This window comes from Lissotriton helveticus, chromosome 7 (assembly GCF_964261635.1).
Source record: "Lissotriton helveticus chromosome 7, aLisHel1.1, whole genome shotgun sequence".
NCBI classification, from domain to species: Eukaryota; Metazoa; Chordata; class Amphibia; order Caudata; family Salamandridae; genus Lissotriton; species Lissotriton helveticus.
In genome coordinates this window covers 696,399,621-696,418,350 of record NC_136068.1, presented here as the reverse complement: position 1 = coordinate 696,418,350, position 18,730 = coordinate 696,399,621, and the positions used below count along the sequence as shown (strand labels likewise).

Genomic DNA, 18,730 nt, shown 5'->3' with positions numbered 1-18,730 from the left:
CATAGGGGGCTGCAACATGTCGACACCATTTTTAACACCATACTTCTAGATTCAGTCACTTGATCTAGTACAAGTACCAATTATTTTACCTTTTAGATCCGCACCATTAATAAAAAAAATTTGGTGTTGATCTAACTTTTACATTGAAAAAAAATTTCCTTTGGGTTACCACTTTTTCATTAATTAATTTTTTACCTCACCTTCTGATCTCTGGACACTGCGAATCTAGACCAGAGGAGCCTCTGGATGAGGCAGGCACCTTGCACTTTATGGTATTCAATGATACCTGCCACAACTACAATGTAGGGGCGGATGAAAAATATACACCACAATACCATCATAAACATTGTGTTTTTGAGAATACCATAACCAATCTACCCAATGGTTTAGATCTGTTACAAGTGTCCATTTTTTTGCGAATTTTTATTTGCAGTTGATAACCTCAATACGTATCCAGGGGAAGCAAATGGACGCCCATTCCTCCTCCCTATCCCATTGATTACTTAAGTATATAAAGCAGCGTGCAGCTGCGGGAGATTCAAATAATACAAAGAGGATATTTTTCTTTGTTTCAAGTGGAGTAGAATAATGGAAGGCAATCCAGGACTGAGTTTCGATGAGAATGACATAGATGAAATACTAGCAGCACAGCCACTGTTACAGAATTCTGATCTTACCGAAACATTGGCCCAAACCGACAACTGGGATTCCCTCACAGAAAAGAAAAGAGAACAAATACGAACAGCAATCCACGGCATCATCATGACCGAATACCTGCGATACAAAATAGCACCAAGGGGCCTTTGGGTGAATAATGCATCTAGAATCTTTCTACACGACCTGGCATTCCGCAGAGACTGGTCTTCCATTTCTTGGAAGTGCACCTTGGATTATCTTGTACTGATTATCAAAACAGCCAAAAGACTGTCAGAAGCATTACTACAAGAAATCCAAACCTTAGAAACTGAACTCAAAAAATGCATTAACCCACAGACACACAAAAAGAAATTAGAAGAAATAAACAAAGAGATGGATGAAACAAAAGAATTCTTAATGCAGAGCAAGCTAGAAAAACTTGGTAAAGACCTTAAGAAATTCAGCCAAGAGAAAATGCACCCGTATTCAAAAGAGGACTATAGCACTAATGATCTGGGCTCAGATAATGAATCCTTGGGCAAAAGCTCTTCCAACAATTCGGTCAACAGCTCAGAAGACTATAACCCCAGAAGAGGGGGGAATACCAACCGATACCAACGCCCTAGAAGGGGCAACAGATGGCAAAGACCATATTATCCCAATATGAATGTGCCCCCATTTTTCCAACCCTATATGCCACAATATGGAGGCTGGATGGCACCATATAACTACGGAATGCAACAAATGCAACAAATGCCCCAAATGGAGAATCAACAACCAGCGGAACATCAAAATCAGCAACAACGAGAACAGCCTTTTTTAGGCCGGGCCAGAACCAACCCAGAGGAAGAAAAAAGCCTTTAGCGTGGCAAGACCAACAAAGAAATATCCTAACCAGGAGTATGTCAACGGGTCAGCCGAGCACCAGCAAGAACAACATACACTAATAGTTAATCTTGCTCAGATAGAACTCACAGATGATCAAGTACGTGTTCTCAACAAAGGCTTAGGATTTGTCCCAACCCCCCCTTTGACTCTTTCAAACTAAAATGTGAATTAGCAGAATTCTGCCGTGCTCTAAAACTGAAAGCATTTTTTGCAGGCATGCCCTCACCACCCATTGAAGGAGACACAAACCTAAAGAGAAAATCCACCTTCAATCCACCAACTGGCAGCGTCCCGCCTGAGATTCAAACCTTTGAACAAGCTCTACTCAAAGGCGTAGATGCCATGGAACAAAAGAAGAAGAAGACCCCTTTCCAGAAGTTGAGTAATAAAGAACGCAAAGCACTCAAAACTCTAGAAGAAAATGAGGACATAGTTATCAAACCTGTGGACAAGGGGGGAGGACTTGTCATCCTAAGTAAAGAAGGGTATAACCAACAATGTTTAACCCTTCTCTCAGACACTAAGTTTTATAAAAAGATCATTGTAGACCCCACTGTGAGACTCAGTAATACCATTACAATGATGGTTTACGAGGCAGAAACCAACGGATGGATAACAAACAAAGAGGCAGATTACCTTACGGCAAAAGAACCCAAGATACCAAATTTCTATTCGCTTCCAAAAATACATAAAAACAAAGTCCCACCGCCTGGACGACCCATAGTTGCTGGTATCGGATCACTCTTAGAACCTTTGTCAAAATTTGCGGACGAATATCTGAAGCCCTTAGTCCAAAAAAACCCGACCTATTTAAAAGATACTAGAGATCTACTGCTACAGATCAGTGACATTCACTTTGATCAGAACTCCATGCTCTTGGTGGGCCTAGATGTGGAATCGCTGTATACAAGCCTGCCTCAAGATGACACTCTCCAAATGCTTGAGGATGTCCTATTCCATGAAAGTTGGAGTTATCACACCCCACGACACTTTGTCCTACAATGCTGTCAACTAGCGCTCAAAGAATTTTTTTTTTGAATATGAAGGAGCTCTGTATTTGCAAAATCATGGTACTTCCATGGGCAGTGCCTTTGCCCCTTCGGTGGCTGGACTGTATGTGAGTCATTTTGAAGCCCTACATGTTCTCAACGATTCCAACCCGTACTCTTCCAGTATATTATACTGGAAGAGATACATAGATGATATTCTCCTCTCCTTTTCATAAGTTGGCTGAATGAATGTGACCCATGGCTAAGATTCACATATACAGCAAACAACTCGAGTATTGACTTTTTGGATTTAACCATCTTTGCTGAAAACAACAGCCTACAAAGTAAGACCTACACAAAACCCACTGCAAAAAACAGTCTACTTTCTTATAAAAGCTTCCATCCTAAACCACTAAGAGACAATCTTCCATACAGTCAATTTCTTAGAATCAAACGAAATTGTACCAAAAACGAGGATTACAAAGAGCAAGCATTGGTACTCAGTGACAAATTGAAAGCACGTGACTACACCCAGACAACAATCCGCAGATGTATGAAACGCGCCAACAACCAACCAAGAGCGTGTCTCCTGCAGGTCCACCCCAAAAATCCTCCAACAGATCTAGTCACGTGTGTCACAACTTTCAGTCCTGCCACCTATGAAATGCAAAAGTTGGTAAACAAAAACTGGAAGATTCTGACGACCGGTAAATTCGAATGGCCTAAACCTCGGTTTGCCAACAGGAGAACAAAGAACTTACGTGACACTCTGGTACACACACGACCTAGGAAAAGACAACAAATTGAATTACCTAGAGACATTTCGATGGCCCCAGTCACAGGCCACTACCCTTGTGGAAACTGTATATCCTGCAGGTACACAACTCCCTCAAAACAGTTACAGCTCTCAGAAAATCTCACATGGACCCAGAGACAGCATACAAATTGCAACTCCACCTATGTAATTTACATGGTCAACTGCCCCTGTAATAAAATCTATATAGGGATGACCTGCCGAAAAGTAAAAACTCGCATTGGTGAACACAGGAGCAATATTAGGCTCAAAAAAACTACTACTAAACTTTGTGCCCATTATCTGGAGTCAGGACACACATGTGAAGAAATACACTGGACCGTCATTGAGATGCTCACAGACAAAACACGCAATGCTGAAAAAAAGTTGTACGAAAAAGAGCAGAGATGGGTAAATCGTCTGAAAACCCATGACGGGGGCCTTAACGATAATCCACCTTGGCACCAGTTCGCCACACACTAGAGAACCCAATAAAATATACCTTGTCATGTGAGCCACTCTACCTGCAGCTCATGCAAAAACATCGACCAGAACAGTGCACCACAAAGTTCATGAAAAACATCGACCAGAACAGTGTACAACTTAATTTATTTTTATTTTTTATTTATTTTCATAATGTACAATACAACTGTGGGACTCACTGTGCATTTACACATTTACTGAAGGTTTACTTTCACTTCTAACCTTCTTCCATCTCAGCCCTATTCCAATTGGATTAAGTACTTCCTTCAAACTAGATTAATCACTTGTTTCACTTTAAAAGACGTACATCGACGTCTGCCCGGAGTCCAGGGGCAGAGTCAGCACAAGCGGCGGAAGTCTCCTCCCTCGCGGGTAATGGCGGCAGACGTACGTGTTTGTTCTCCTTCCACTAACTAGCGGTAAGGTGATTGATTTACTTTAATTTTCACTCTTTCCCTAGCTCTGTGGCAATAATTTGGCCGATATCTCCTGACGGAGCCTCTAGTTACTTTCACTAGGTAAGAGCGCTCGCCTTTAGGATTACATATCGTAGTTGCTGTCTTTGCGTTCTGTTATGTCCCACAATGCTTGACCTCCAAAGGGAACAGCCAAACAATTGCTCCGTGCGACTCCCCCTTTTTAAGTACAGCATTGAATTTCTTACTAACAGAGCGCCCATGCGCCATATAAGATAGCGTTCTGGCGAGAAATACTCAATAACGTTATACAATAGCTTCCTGTCTCAAACAAACAGTGTTTATATGTACATTATCAGAACTAGTTCTCTGCCTCAGACTACCTACGTTCAGATACACGCACCACACTTCGCACACCATGATAGCGGTGTTCGATATGCAATGCAATTGTATTTATTAGCAATGTCACAACTATACAGGCAGCAACTCAATGGTCCTACCATTTTGTTACATGACTCGTTTACCAGCCTAGTCGCCTAACCAGTTACTCAGTCCTTTGCCCTTTTGTTCTAAACTCCACATTAGAAAAAGTGTTTCTAAATCAATTTCCAAATAGCTCAGAAGAGACCAACACGTACTCTGGTGCCTACGTACACACATAAATATAACATTATATGTACTGTATGCTTCTGTTTTGTGTCCCTCTTTTACAGGTAAAAAGAGCCCGATTGGCAACTGACTAATTATACCAGTAAGCCACCGCAGTAACTACACAAATGGTGTGAGTAACTATTTATGTTTTGTATGTTTGTTTAGTCCTGACGAAAGCCCTGCAGACTCCGTTGAGCCATAGGGGGCTGAAACATGTCGACACCATTTTTAACACCATACTTCTAGATCCAGTCACTTGATCTAGTACAAGTACCATTTATTTTACCTTTTAGATCCGCACCATTAATAAAAAAATTTGGGTGTTGATCTAACTTTTACATTGAAAAAAAAATTTACTTTGGGTTACCACTTTTTCATTAATTAATTTTTTACCTCACCTTCTGATCTCTGGACACTGCGAATCTAGACCAGAGGAGCCTCTGGATGAGGCAGGCACCTTGCACTTTATGGTATTCAATGATAACTGCCACAACTACAATGTAGGGGCGGATGAAAAATATACACCGCAATACCATCATAAACATTCTGTTTTTGAGAATACCATAACCAATCTACCCAATGGTTTAGATCTGTTACAAGTGTCCATTTTTTGCGTATTTTTATTTGCAGTTGATAACCTCAATACGTATCCAGGGGAAGCAAATGGACGCCCATTCCTCCTCCCTATCCCATTGATTACTTAAGGCAGTGCATATAGTACAGAGGTTTTGTGTCAAACGCTTATATCTTGGAAGGACCAATAATATCCATATAATGAAAATGGTTTAGTAGCAATAACCCCAATTTTCCCCAGAATGGAATGTTCAATAAAGGTCAGTTTGGGAGAGACAGCTGCTGTAATTTGCACCTTCATCTAGCCTTCTGGGGTGGTCTTTTACAGAATATCAGTATGAGGGTAGAGTAGCACCATGATGTCTTGGTGGGCAATTATGAGATAAGCACGTATATCTTAAATCAATCACTCAATAAGAAACTTTATTTCGGCCAGTTTGACCATTGTTTTACTGGATGATCTTTTAACACACCTAAAGGGCAATGGGTTACGATGTAGGGCTCGTCTGCTCTTTAGCGCGGGAAAAGTTTAGCACTAGTCTGTCCCTAGCTGCCAGTTAACTGATGGTCTGTAAAAAAACTTTACAGACCATCAGTTCAGCTGCGGGTCCCCTGGACCAAAGCAGGCCAACACAGCCTGCCTGCATGTGCATAGACCTCTTAGTAGCTGCCTCCATTCCCTCATTAGCCCTTTGCAGGAGCACACCAAATGTGGCAGATCTTCTTTGCCATTGCCACATAATAGACAATCATACAGAGAGCAATCACTTACTGTCCTGAGGATCCCACCTGCATGTATTGTACACTTTAATCATGTTCAGCGCTCCATTTATTTTTAGTTAGGTTCACACTACACATACATGCGGGGCCGGATTGGGAACCGAAACCGGCCATGGCAAACTGCTCGGCCGCCCCCCTGGGGCTGAGGGAGGATGCAGCCGAGCTGTTTGCTAATGCCAGTTTCGGCCGATTTTGTTACATGGGGCCGATATTGCCGACCCCTGGCAACGAAAACGCCCCCCCCTCCCAGGGGCCCAAAACCGACCCCAAACCTAGCGGCCCACCGGGGAAACGCCCAGTGCCCACTACGGCCAGTCCGGCCCTGCATACATGCATAGAAATCAAAAATACAAGAGATAAGTCACTGCTTGGCCCATCAAGCCTGCTTTTTATTTTACCTATTTAATAACAGCACAAGTGGAAGTTGGAAATATAGCCCAAAGCCATATGTATCTGTCAATTTTACAAACATTTTAAAAATGGCTGCACATAACATTGAGAAGCAGCAGAGAAATGTTAGCCTTCTGACTGCTAAAAAGCTAGTATCCCAATAGTTAGTTCATTCTACAACCCCAGCTTCTGGTTTATTTAATTATCTCCACATAAACGTATCCTGTTTTATGAAGTTAAAAAAATTAAAACTATGTTCCTTATTAGAATAACCCATACCTGCTCACATAGCTTAGGTTTTGAACGTACGATTTCCTGTTCAGTGTCATCTCTGGTGGTCGTGCCCATGTATTGATAGTTTGAAAGAAGAAATCTAATGCATTTATACTTAAAAATAAATGACCTATCAGCTGGCAAGAGGGGCATATATATCTCCTTTGGAACGGCGTGCTTATCCAAGAGAACCACCATACCTTAACTGAGTTCATTCACCTTATCGAGATAGGGAGCTATTACCCATTAGCTGCTCTTCCAATGCTCCTTAAAGAAAATGTCCTGGAACTAGCAAATCAGACCATATCCATACATTCCAAAGAAAGTAACAGAATGCCACCCACTGCCCAGTTTTATACTTATGATCTGGTCCAAGGAATAACTTCAACTGTAGTATATTTGCCAAGATAGTACTGCCAGGTGGTGGACACTATGGGGTATATGTACTAAGATTTTATACAGTGTTTTCATCACAAACGTGACGCAAATTGACGCTAAATCGTTTTTACCAATTTACTTTCCAGAGCAATACCAGTTTAGCATTGGAAAATCACTTGAAAGTAACACAAAGCAGCGCATGGCACTATTTTGGATCACTTAGCACCATGGGCACATTCCATGGGTGGTGCATGGGTGTTCCCATGCAACTAGCCAAGGTTTTTGACGTAGAATCCTGTTTACTTAAAAAAGTAGACAGGGTTTTGCGGCAAAAAAGCACCCATTTTAAATTGGATCTATGAAGGAGAAATGCTTTCATTTCTCCTTTCTTTTCCAACTTTGCATGTATGCTGCACTGTACAGCACACATACAAAGTGGGGTAAAGGTTTAAAGTTAGTCTAAGCATAGTATCTTGTACTGGAAGGGTATCCTTCCAGTAGAAAACCTAAGCTAGACTCACAGAGACACCTTTGAACTATTGCGCAAAGGTGTGTCTGTGGCACACAGCAGCACATTTCTGCACTGGCACTAGGGAGAGAGAAGGAGAGTGCAATATTTGTATAAATATGGCACACTCCTTCTCTCTCTTTCTCACGCTTCGCAGCCTTTGCAGCTGCTGCACTGCCCTGCGTGATCATCTTGTAAATCTGAGCCAAAGAGTACATAATCAGAAGAGACACCCAAAAACGCCCTTAGATGTGTACTGTGGGCCTTGTTTGGAGTTTGGGATTGCTATTCTCCATGAAAGGATAAAGGATACACAATCCACTGTACTACTAATACCATAGGTTATAATCCACCTGAACATCTGCCTCATTTGTGAGTATCCCTTTCCCAAACACTAAATAGGGCCCTAAATCTGTACTTTGATCTAGCACCCTTACAGAATGAGGTATTAATTCTCCTAAAGCCTCAATCCAATAACATATGACCAGCAATATTGTCCATACTGGGATAATTATAGAGTTTTGAGCCCAATTTAGAGGATTCAGTTTAAGTATAAGGATCCATGTAATACCTATTGTCGAAGAAGAAAGAGCGTACTAGCTTGATATGGCAACTGCACAACAATGGTATATTTCACAGATTCACATAAATGGATAATTCCTCTTTGTTGAGTTGGGAATACATGGTAACGAAAAAGTCCCAGTCTGATTACAAGGAATCATTGAAAGTATGCAACGGTGTGAAAATAATTAATAATCGTTTGTTAAGACTTTATTGAAAAAAGGCTAAGCTGCAAGTACTTGACAATTTGCCGGCCTTTAGGCAGTTTTTCCATGGTTTCTCAAACCCTGTAGTGCACAGTGACGCCAAGTTGAAACACTATATTGCAGTAAATATGCTTCAGTCTGAGTGCTCTCCTAGACTTGGGTCTGAGTGTACACCGATTTTTGTATAAGACAAAAACCCTATCAAGCTGCATGTTCTTTTTGGTCCTGTTTTTAAATGCAGATCTCTACGTTATACGGTTAAAGTAGATGCAATATCTTCTTTCTATCAGTTGAAGATACTCTGCAGTGTAAATCATAGAGTGTGAACAGAGTCCAACAAACGCGTAATAACTTTCAGTTGTGTTTCTTGGCTTTAGAAACCACACTTCTTTTTCTGGCCCCTCTTTGCATTATGGATCTTACAGTTAAGGTGTTGCAGTTTATCTGATACATCACAATTGGATTGGATCCTTTCTCTGAAAGTCCAACCTCTTATTATCCAATGCAATATGGTATTGCAGTTATTCGCGCAGTAGTACATGTTGTTGCATTTTGCTTCAGTGCTACTCTTAGCACTTAAAGCCTGATTCACAAACTAAACATTGTAATATATAAAGAGGTACTACAATAGCACAACTTACTACAAAATTCAACTGACAGACCAACAGGTGGCGATGTTCACTTCCATCCCCTATCTTTTTCTAAGGGGAGATCTCCATAGATGTAAGTCTGCTATGTTGTACTAAATGTGTGGGGGGCAGAGGAAGTGGTGGGAAATTGGGGAATTTTTTTACAAAATGGGAGTGGTTTAGGGAAAAGTAGGGAGAGGTTTAGAGATTGACAGGTTCTTATCGACACCCTACTCAAAAAAATAATGCCATAGCTATTTACAAACTTTTCTTCTGAAGTCACTAAAGCCCTAAAGGTGACAAAACAGTAGTAAATGTACTTTAGCACAGCCTTGGAGTAAGTCAAGCACAACACACGGCCACTCGCAGACACTGCAACATACTCCCATAGGCAATAACGTTGGCAGGAACTTAAGATAGCACTCCATAGGAAATAATGTTAAATAAATAAAATAATTTGACTTTTAGAACATTTAAAAAAAAAAAAAAACATGTCAAAAATAAAACACCTGGAATATATGCATCCGGAGTGCGTACAGAATTTTGTCACAATGGTGATAGAATCACTATAGATATATTGTTATAGATAAATACACACACATTCACATATATATATAGTTCAATGTTAAAAAATATCTAATTATATAGTTATTTAAAAAATATCATTCATTATTTTAAAATGTAACCAGAAATTTAATATATAAATAAAACACAATTAAACCTTTATATTTGTGTTAGAAAATGTGTAATATTTTAAATTAATGCAACACATAATATTTACAGATCAAAAATAAAAGGATAGTGTGGGTGGGATATTTTTAAAATTATTCTTTGAGAAATATTATTTAGACATTGAATGCATTAATTTGAATTAGTTAACTATTTAATGAAAATTAAATTTAAAGAGTTAATGTGCTGTTACATTTAACTTGTAACATAAGATTTACCTTCCTAAATTCAGTCTCTGAAGTCTACACTTAGATGTAACTGTACACTTGGAAATGATGAATAGTAAATAAGTGTGACTTATTGCTAAGTGCATGAGTAAATTGACAAATGAGTTAATATATTGCATGCAAATTTACCTTTGTGACCGCGGCCAATAATCTTCTCCATTTGGAACTAAACTGAAAGTTTGGCAGTGGTTTACAAAAAGTTAATTATTCATTTAGCATAATACCTCCACCTGAATCTTTTCAATAATAGTCTTTTCTGCTAGTGGCAACCATTACCCTGGGTGATGCTGCCAGCCACCAGGAAGCCACAAATTAGGATCAAAGAACATTATATTTCCATTTTATTTAATTGTAAAGGAAGAATTATGCACTCAGGGGCAAATGTGAATCGCTCACTTTAATATTTTAACAGTCTACAACCACCTACCAATTTTACAGTATTTATGAGTTATGATTAGTAAATACTGCTCATTTGCTCTGAAAATATCAGAGCCTCAAATTTTTGTTGTTAAATCCTGAATAGAAATAACTGGGGAATAGAGCTGATCAAGTGAATTCTTCTCTAAGTGCTCTACTTCAGATGATTCCTCTTGCCTTTTAGCTTCAGAAGGGTCAGCATCTGCGGTTAATTCACACAGATAAATATTCAAACTCCGGATGTCAACATAATATTCACATAAAAACAGTGCCTGAAATTATCTATGAAATGCTTTTGAGGGGAAGATGTGAAGATCAGGATTAGAAGAAGACATCAAACATATCAATATAAGAATAGATTTGTAAAGGTTAAATGAATTATATAGCTGATGCTCTGTTTTGCTGTCTGTGCTCTCTTATATAATTAGTGCTGAATACACCCCCACCCGCCCGATGTTTTATGTGAGTTTGCTATGTTTTATGCGAGTTTGCTATGTTTTATGCATGTTTGCTTTTAGTGAAATACGTAACCTACAATTGTAGAGTTACTTAAGATTAAAGAAAATACATTTACTGCCTTTCAACTCGATGTAATAATGAGAATCAATTTGTACTCTTCACTGATTGCGTAGCTCGATCCACAAAGGACCTGTAACTAGATTCAAAAGGTCCTAAAATCAGCAATGCCTGGTATACAAAAGACTGAATTTAAATTTCACATCCAATTTGGAAATCTTTTAGGACGTTACATAACCTGAACAGTAAAAATCTCTGCCATTAATGCCGTCCCAAATACAGAAACAACACTGGGCGGGGTAATTTTGAACTTCCCTTGAAGGATTAATTGCAAGTAACAAACAATGATATAGCTTAATTTTATCAGTAATAGATCATGTCAATGCAATCAAAATGGTAGTCCTAGTTTAGTTTCTACACCTCTTCCAGGTGGTCATGGTATATGTAGGATCTTGTTTCTCTGGCTTCTGAAGGAAGGGCGCGGCCTGAATTTAAGTTTTATTAATTATCGGGCTGCCAATAATAACATTATTCTAAAACTAGTGAGTTATGGTTTATTCAGTTATCAGTAATGCTGAAGGTATGATATTAAAACCCATATATCTGTTGAAAATGAGACGTTCCAAGCACTAGGTGACATTTGTTGAGGGGTGTTGACAAGTCAGTGTTTCAACAGTCTCTCTCTACACACCCGTTGTGATAATATACCCTCTTTAAAGTATTTTTGACCATATGTAGTAGATGTGACTGCCTGGATTTTCACAAACTTCATGCTGCTATAATTCAGTTATCAGAGCAATAAATTAAACATGGAATCCTAGAATTGGGATTTTTGGAGGGCCCACAAATAGTATTTAGTGTAAACAAGTCTGAGAAGGGTTATCATTAGATCCACAACCATTGGCTAAAACATTCCTCAGAAATACCACTGCTCTTCAAACAATTTCAAAAGACTATGCTCAAAAAGGGTTCATAAACTAGCCTGTGAAATCACAGAGTTGAATCTGAGGTAAATTATTTCATGCATGCTTTTTCAATGTCAACAAGCCATAACTTAAACCATTGAACTGATCATACTAGACACAACTCTGTCAATGTCAATGTAAATTAAGACTAACGTCTCATTGTCTCTAATGTCTGAATTAAAGATATCTGTAAGTCAGGTTAGAAACATGGTCCAACATGGGGAAATATTGAATCATGGGTTTCAACCATTTGCACACCATTACAGAAGTTAGGGCCTGATTCAGGGTATGGCGGGCAGTGGTCATTACCTTCTACGACCAGTCCGGACTCCTGCCCGCCAAGTTTAGAGCTCACTGCCAGCCCTGTGGTGATCTTTCTGCCTTCACAAGAATTGTTTGAAAGATTAGCTGTGTTGAAATTGTTGAAGAAAATGGATAAAATGGTGTGCATCTCATTCTCATTGAATTCATGTTCACAAGAAAGCAGTCATAGAAACTCCTGAGAAGGCAGAAAAAGTTTAGGATGCATCTGCCATGTTTCTGATGATCACCCAACAAACAATTTTGTTTTTCAGACAGAAACTCCCAAAGTGGGAATTTCTTTCAGAAAAACAAAAGGACTAATGGCACCTACACCCTGAGAGTTTATGTTTTATTTCTGTATGTGATAGACTGAAAAACGAACATGAGGCAATCTGCTCTATATAGGGCGGGTGGTACCTTGTCTTTAGTCCCACGACCCATACTCTATAAGGCCGCTGGATTTAGTTTTCCAACAGAGGAGCAAGGGCACCACAGTGGGGAAACTGGCGGTTGTCACTGAATAACCAGTCTGCCAATTTCTAAACAATGCCCTTAGTCTTTAACCTGTGGCACAGGCGACTAGGTTTGGAATAGATAAAAGACAGCAAATGGTGAGGGCTTCATGTTTGTATGTATGCAGGAATCTATGTTAAATTTGTATAGCGCATGTCGAGCAGAAAGGCCGCGGAGAGATATAGCAGCTTGTGGTTGGGGTTATGCATACTGAATAGCTTACCTCATTTATTGCTGAACAAAGGACTTTTCAAGCAAAGGAGGCCCACACCTACATTGGTGAATATGTGGGACATGCAGCTTAACTGTGCAAAAACAATTAACCAGATTTACCATGTGTATACTAATCAATCTGTTTTTCTTCTCAGTTGTGTCTCTCATATATTTGAATCCCATTTATAACCCAAAACGCAAAACAATGTAAAAGACTGTGGCACCCTTGACAATCATACTAATGTGTTCAACCTTTATGAGAAATGACACAGCATTGAGTACATTTGCAATGCACTTTTCATCTAGGGATGTCAACCCAGCTACCTTATGAAATGTCAGACATATATAATGATATGTATTAGTGACAGGTTATTGGTTTAGCAGCAATTCACTCATTTAGCTGACTTCAGGTGTACATGCATCACAGTGAAGGGATTCTGCCATCTGATACTACTTATATCATACTCTGGGACAGCCCACTCTAAATTACTTTGCCACTATTGGTGCATTCTGTAGGAGTGTTTAATAGCACAGTGATTTCCAAATTTGCGCCAATAGTGACAATGCTAAAGGTGGAAGTGGACACATTTGGAAATTAGGGCTTGAACAATGCAGTTTGGTTGACTTTACAAGTCCCTACTGTGCACTGTGGAACACGGGGTCCTACTGTTCGTATCCCATGGAATCTTATAACACATAAAGGGGTAGATTTACTAGCAAGTGGAATCTTATAGCACACACAGTTGTAGATTTACTAACATTTTGCGCTCGGTTTTGTGATGCTAACAGCACAAAATATTTTTTTCCTAATTTAGTTTCCAGTGCAAAACTTGTTTTCCACTGGAAAGTGCCCTGAAAGTAATGCAAAGTGGCGCAAAGCACTGCTTTGTCTTACTTAGAGTCAAGGGGGCATTACATGAGTGGTACATGGGCGTTCCCATGCTGCTACCCATGCCATTTGACACAAACCCCTATTTACAAACAATAGTAGAACGGGTTTAAGGCCAAATGTTAACGCCATTTAAAATAAGGCATTAAGAGGAGAAATGTTTTTATTGTTTGTGCAGCACAAATGCAAAGTACGAAATGTTCTAAAGTGTGTCTACTTATTGTATTTTGTACAGGAAGAGGACCCTTCCTGTACAAAACCCATGGTAGACTCAGGCACACACCCTAGCACTCCGAGGGGAGGAGAGACCCATATCTCTATAGATCTGGCGCTCTCCTCTCCCTCCCAGTCACGCAACACAACACAACATTTGTGGCTCCTGCACTGTGTTCCGTTACATTTTTGGAAAATGTGGGTCACACAGTGCATAGTAGTGAACTCAATCATTGTGAGGATCACACCTTTTATGGCAACGGTAATACGGTAAAAAATGCCCCCTCCCCCCCTTTGTGTGCTCTTCATGGCACATCTATAAAAGAAGCCCTCATTTGTAGGCAATGCGAGGACAACGTTCCCGGGTGGAATATTCAATAGAGAGAGCAGAGCATTGAGTGCAGAATTGGCCCAGGCCCTTCAGGGGACAGGCTAATGCAGCGCCTAAAACCACAGATTCTCAGAAAGCACTTCATGCGTTTGATGAAATGGTTAGAGTTAATTGTGTGGTTAGAGCGAGTAAATCTTCTATATCGCTTAGCAGAGGAACATTAGTCTCTATGTTGTCACTTGGAAATTAATTATTTCTGTTAATAAGCTTCCCTTCTTAAGGTTGATTAATTAGAGGGCCTTTGGCTATTTTCAAGAAGGGAATTTTGAAGAGTTTCTGTTGAATTGCCTTTTCCTGGTATGAAGGACCTGTTTAAGACATTTAACACGTTTAATCCATGTTCCATAGGAGCTTTAGTGCAGAGGATATTCAGCTCTTTGACACTAACCATGCATTCCTGCTTTCCCAAAGTGTTGAGTAGGTAACACTCCAGCTGGAAACTTAAGAGCTCTCCAACCACTCAGACCCTCATTCTAATGGCTATCATGTTTGATACTGCACCAGGTAAATACCAATTCCGCCATGTGCGGTATTATCCAGGTGCAGTATTACCTATTCATCTGAGTTCTGTACCTGAGGATGGAAGATAATGTATATTTTCAAGGCACAAAAAGCAGACCTCATAACTTACTTTTGCCTTGAAAACAGGAATGCAACAGAATCATATTATATGGCACATATGATAGACATTCCAAATAAACACTAACTTTAAAGTATATTTGAAGATTCTGAAAAAGCTATTAGAAAAGCTTATAGAAATTTATAACTAATAACTTTTTGTACTGAAGAAAATCCTAAAGTAAAATTGTTGAAATATATCGAATTTAGCCACAAAATTGTCCAGCATGCTTTTTTTGTTATTTTTTCTTTTAAGCCTGATCTGGTGGCTTAGTGGACTAACGTGCCCACTATAGGGACCTGTATTAGACTTCATGGTGACAGGTTCAAATACCGGCACGCCCACTCAGCTATTCATCCTTCTGAGGTCAATAAAATGAGTACCATTAAGGTGGGTAACAATAAACATCTGTTATTCAGCGTCAAGATACCCTTCTGGGTGAACGTGTGCTTTACAAATGCATATGTTTATATATTACATAAACAAAAAGGTACAGAAAGATAATCTAGGGAAATTGTAAATCAGACATTAATAATCTTCACAATTATATCAGGTCTGAGATAGACTTTCTGACACTGTAATACTGGGCTACATTTGTTGCCTGATACACAACATCGTTCCTCCAAATCTGGTATGATTAATCTTTGAACGCCAAAGGATTTCTGTGGCCTCGGGTCGTTTTAAATGGGTTGAATGTTACTAAGGAGACATTCAGTAGTAAAAACAAATAAAGTCCCTCTGCTTCCTCCCTTTGTCACTCCTTTCCTATCTTACTTTTCTTCCTTATTTCTCTATTGCCTTCTTTCTCCAGCTTGCGGTCAAAGTCTGATGATGGGAAATTAGACCCTGCCCCAAAATATCAGATCAAGTGCCCACCACCAACAACGGTGGCACAAATTAACCGCATGCGCACTAGCGGTTTTCCCGCTGCGCGCTGCGATTTAAAAAAAGCCGCGTTACATGACGAGCTCAGCTCGTCATCAGCGTGCGAGCGTCGTCGCTCATGACGAGCTGAGCTCGCCATGAGCGCGGAAGTGGTTAAGCACTGCTTCTGGTTCACCGCTTTACTTTTCACTGGTGCTCCTATTCTCTGGGTTATATCAAGTAACCTGGAATTGGACTGCCACAGAAAACAAGGAAATAAAAGATTGCCATGGCTTGGTGCTAGGATGGAAGACAGGGGCATAGCAAAGAACCCAAATGCAAGGAAATTGAACAACTATTCCCCAGTTGGATGGTAAAAGACAATCACAATTGGGGTGCAGTGAAACCCTCACATCGCTGGACCAAGTTGCGATGTCATCTACTGCACTAATGACAGCTATGCCTCTGTCAGCATCCGCTTCATGCCACCACCTCCCTAGGGTTGTATGATGGTACAACGCATGCCAAAACAGCACATGCCTGAACCACACAGTATCAACCATGACCATGACCGTGTGTTTACCATGCAAGCCTTTACCACACAATTTTGTGGTATAGACATGATTGGAAAAGGGACGTGGGTGGTGAAGCCTCCAGCCCAGCCCTGAAAACTGTCCCTTTTACTGCCCGAACCCAAAAAATGTACCCCACGCCCTAAAAACTACCCAAACCCCAGCGTCCCGCTCTGAGCTCTGAAAACCTTCCCCTACATCTGTAAACTACCCTGACCCAGCCCCCCGCCCTGAGGCCTGAAACTGCCCTAGCCCTGAAAACTGTCCCTTTTCCCCCACTCTGAGCCCTAGAAACTGTCCCCATGCCCAAAAAACGACAGCGGCCCCAGACCGCCCACCTTCAGCCCTACAAACTGACCCCTAACCCTGATAACAACCCGAACTCTCCTGCCCTTAACCCCAAAATCCCACCCCTGCCCTATCAATAACCCTGACCTCTAAAAAATTACCCCCCCCAAAAACTACCCCATGCCCCAAAACCCCAGCCCCACTTATCTGACCGCGTCCTTCCGATCCTTCCTCTTCCTGCCAACCCATTCCAGCATCTAGACTGTGTACTGCCTTAACTACGCATGTGCGTGGTTAAGGCATATGCGTGGTTAAGGCATGTGTGGTTCGACTTGCGGGGGAAAGACACGCATGGCTCAGCCCGCACTGTTAATGCCGTTTCCCACTCCCTAGTTTACCTCTCCTGGCCCCGGGACATCAGCAAATAGCACCTCACAACCCACATGCTGGTTACTGCTTGTTTCAATAAAATGTCATCAAGCAGGGTGTGGCAGCTTCATAGTATCCCACCATGCCCTACTAGTGTGGCCCTTTGCTAATAAATTACAGTTCTCATTATCAGATGAGTTTTTGAATTTCAACAAGCCTCGCAATTGAACAATTAATTACAAGTCAGTTTAGCCCTGGCGCAAAGCTGATAACACTGGACTGTGCAGGCGCCAAACTCCAAATCCAAGATTCTAAATAAAATGTACACACGAGGAATCTTCATGCGAGACCAAAAAGTGTGCGATCTGTGGCCGACTGAAGCATTTCCGTCCAGGCTCACGTGACTGTCTCACCAATCACATTATCCTCTTCATATTTTACAAATATGGATGCATGAAAACAAAGTGCATGGAATTCCACAGCAACAAAGACTGCCACAGCCGCAACAAAATACAATTCAGTTTTTGAGTACGTCCAATACAAGTTTCAAAGCAAAACATAACACTCAAATGAGCTTCTACACCAAGCCTAATGGACACAACCAAATGTCGAACTTTCGTGAGAGTTCAGTGATGTACTTGTAATTTTTTTGCAGAACAGTAAGGGCGACACACTTTAAATTCACCTTTAATCTTTCTGTTACGCCATCGGTGAAGCTGACCGTGAACTCGGCAATCTTTGGGACACGCAGTTTGCCTTTGTTCTTTTGATCTGACTGGTACTCTGTCCGTGTCTTCACCACCACCTGAAACCACGAAAAGGTATGCGGACATTTTATTCAACTGTGAAGATAATTTCAAGGGAAAGAAATCGGAATACAGCTATAGTCTTTTCGAAAAAAGCAAATGAGCACATGTGAATATATTATCTTACAGGGGTTACAAAAACATGCCAAAATATATTTTAACTAGTTCTGTGCTATAATAAACCAATGAAAAAATAACAACAAAAAAAAATGATGAAATACCTTGGCAAAGCTGTTGGTGCGCTAAAAATATTTAAATCAAGATCAAGAATGTTAGAGATAGGCAAGACATTTTCCATGGGACGAGGATCCTATATAGAATTAGATTGTATCTGAAGTGAAGTTTGTAACATTTGATAGGAAGTGTAAAATGTAAGAAATCCAGTGCACAATCACCTAGGTTATGTGCCATGTAGGACCGTTATGTTCTTCCAGGGTGTCCATGCAGAAGTGTGACATGGTTGTATCTTAAGTGCCTCCTTCACCTTAACCCCTTCGGTGCTCGTGACGAGACCAGCTCGTCATGAGTCATGGTTAGATGTGCTCATGACGAGCTGGTCTCGTCATAACGGCGCTGCTCCGCCCACACGCGATTAATTCCCTGCCTGTGCGGGCAAATTAATCAGTGGGCGGGGTCGTGACGAGACCAGCTCGTCATGAGCACAGCTCCACCATGACTCATG

General features: G+C 40.6%; 1 protein-coding gene across 1 annotated transcript in view; it reads right to left on the bottom strand.

Moving 5' to 3' along the window:
- The window catches only part of NSG2 (neuronal vesicle trafficking associated 2), a 221,144-nt gene that overhangs the window by 152,378 nt on the left and 50,036 nt on the right, over positions 1 to 18,730 (bottom strand). Inside the window, exon 3 of the mRNA XM_078653027.1 lies at positions 17,928 to 18,047. Within this exon, the coding sequence (XP_078509153.1) occupies positions 17,928 to 18,047 (120 nt within the window). The remainder of the gene's footprint in view (positions 1 to 17,927; positions 18,048 to 18,730) is intronic.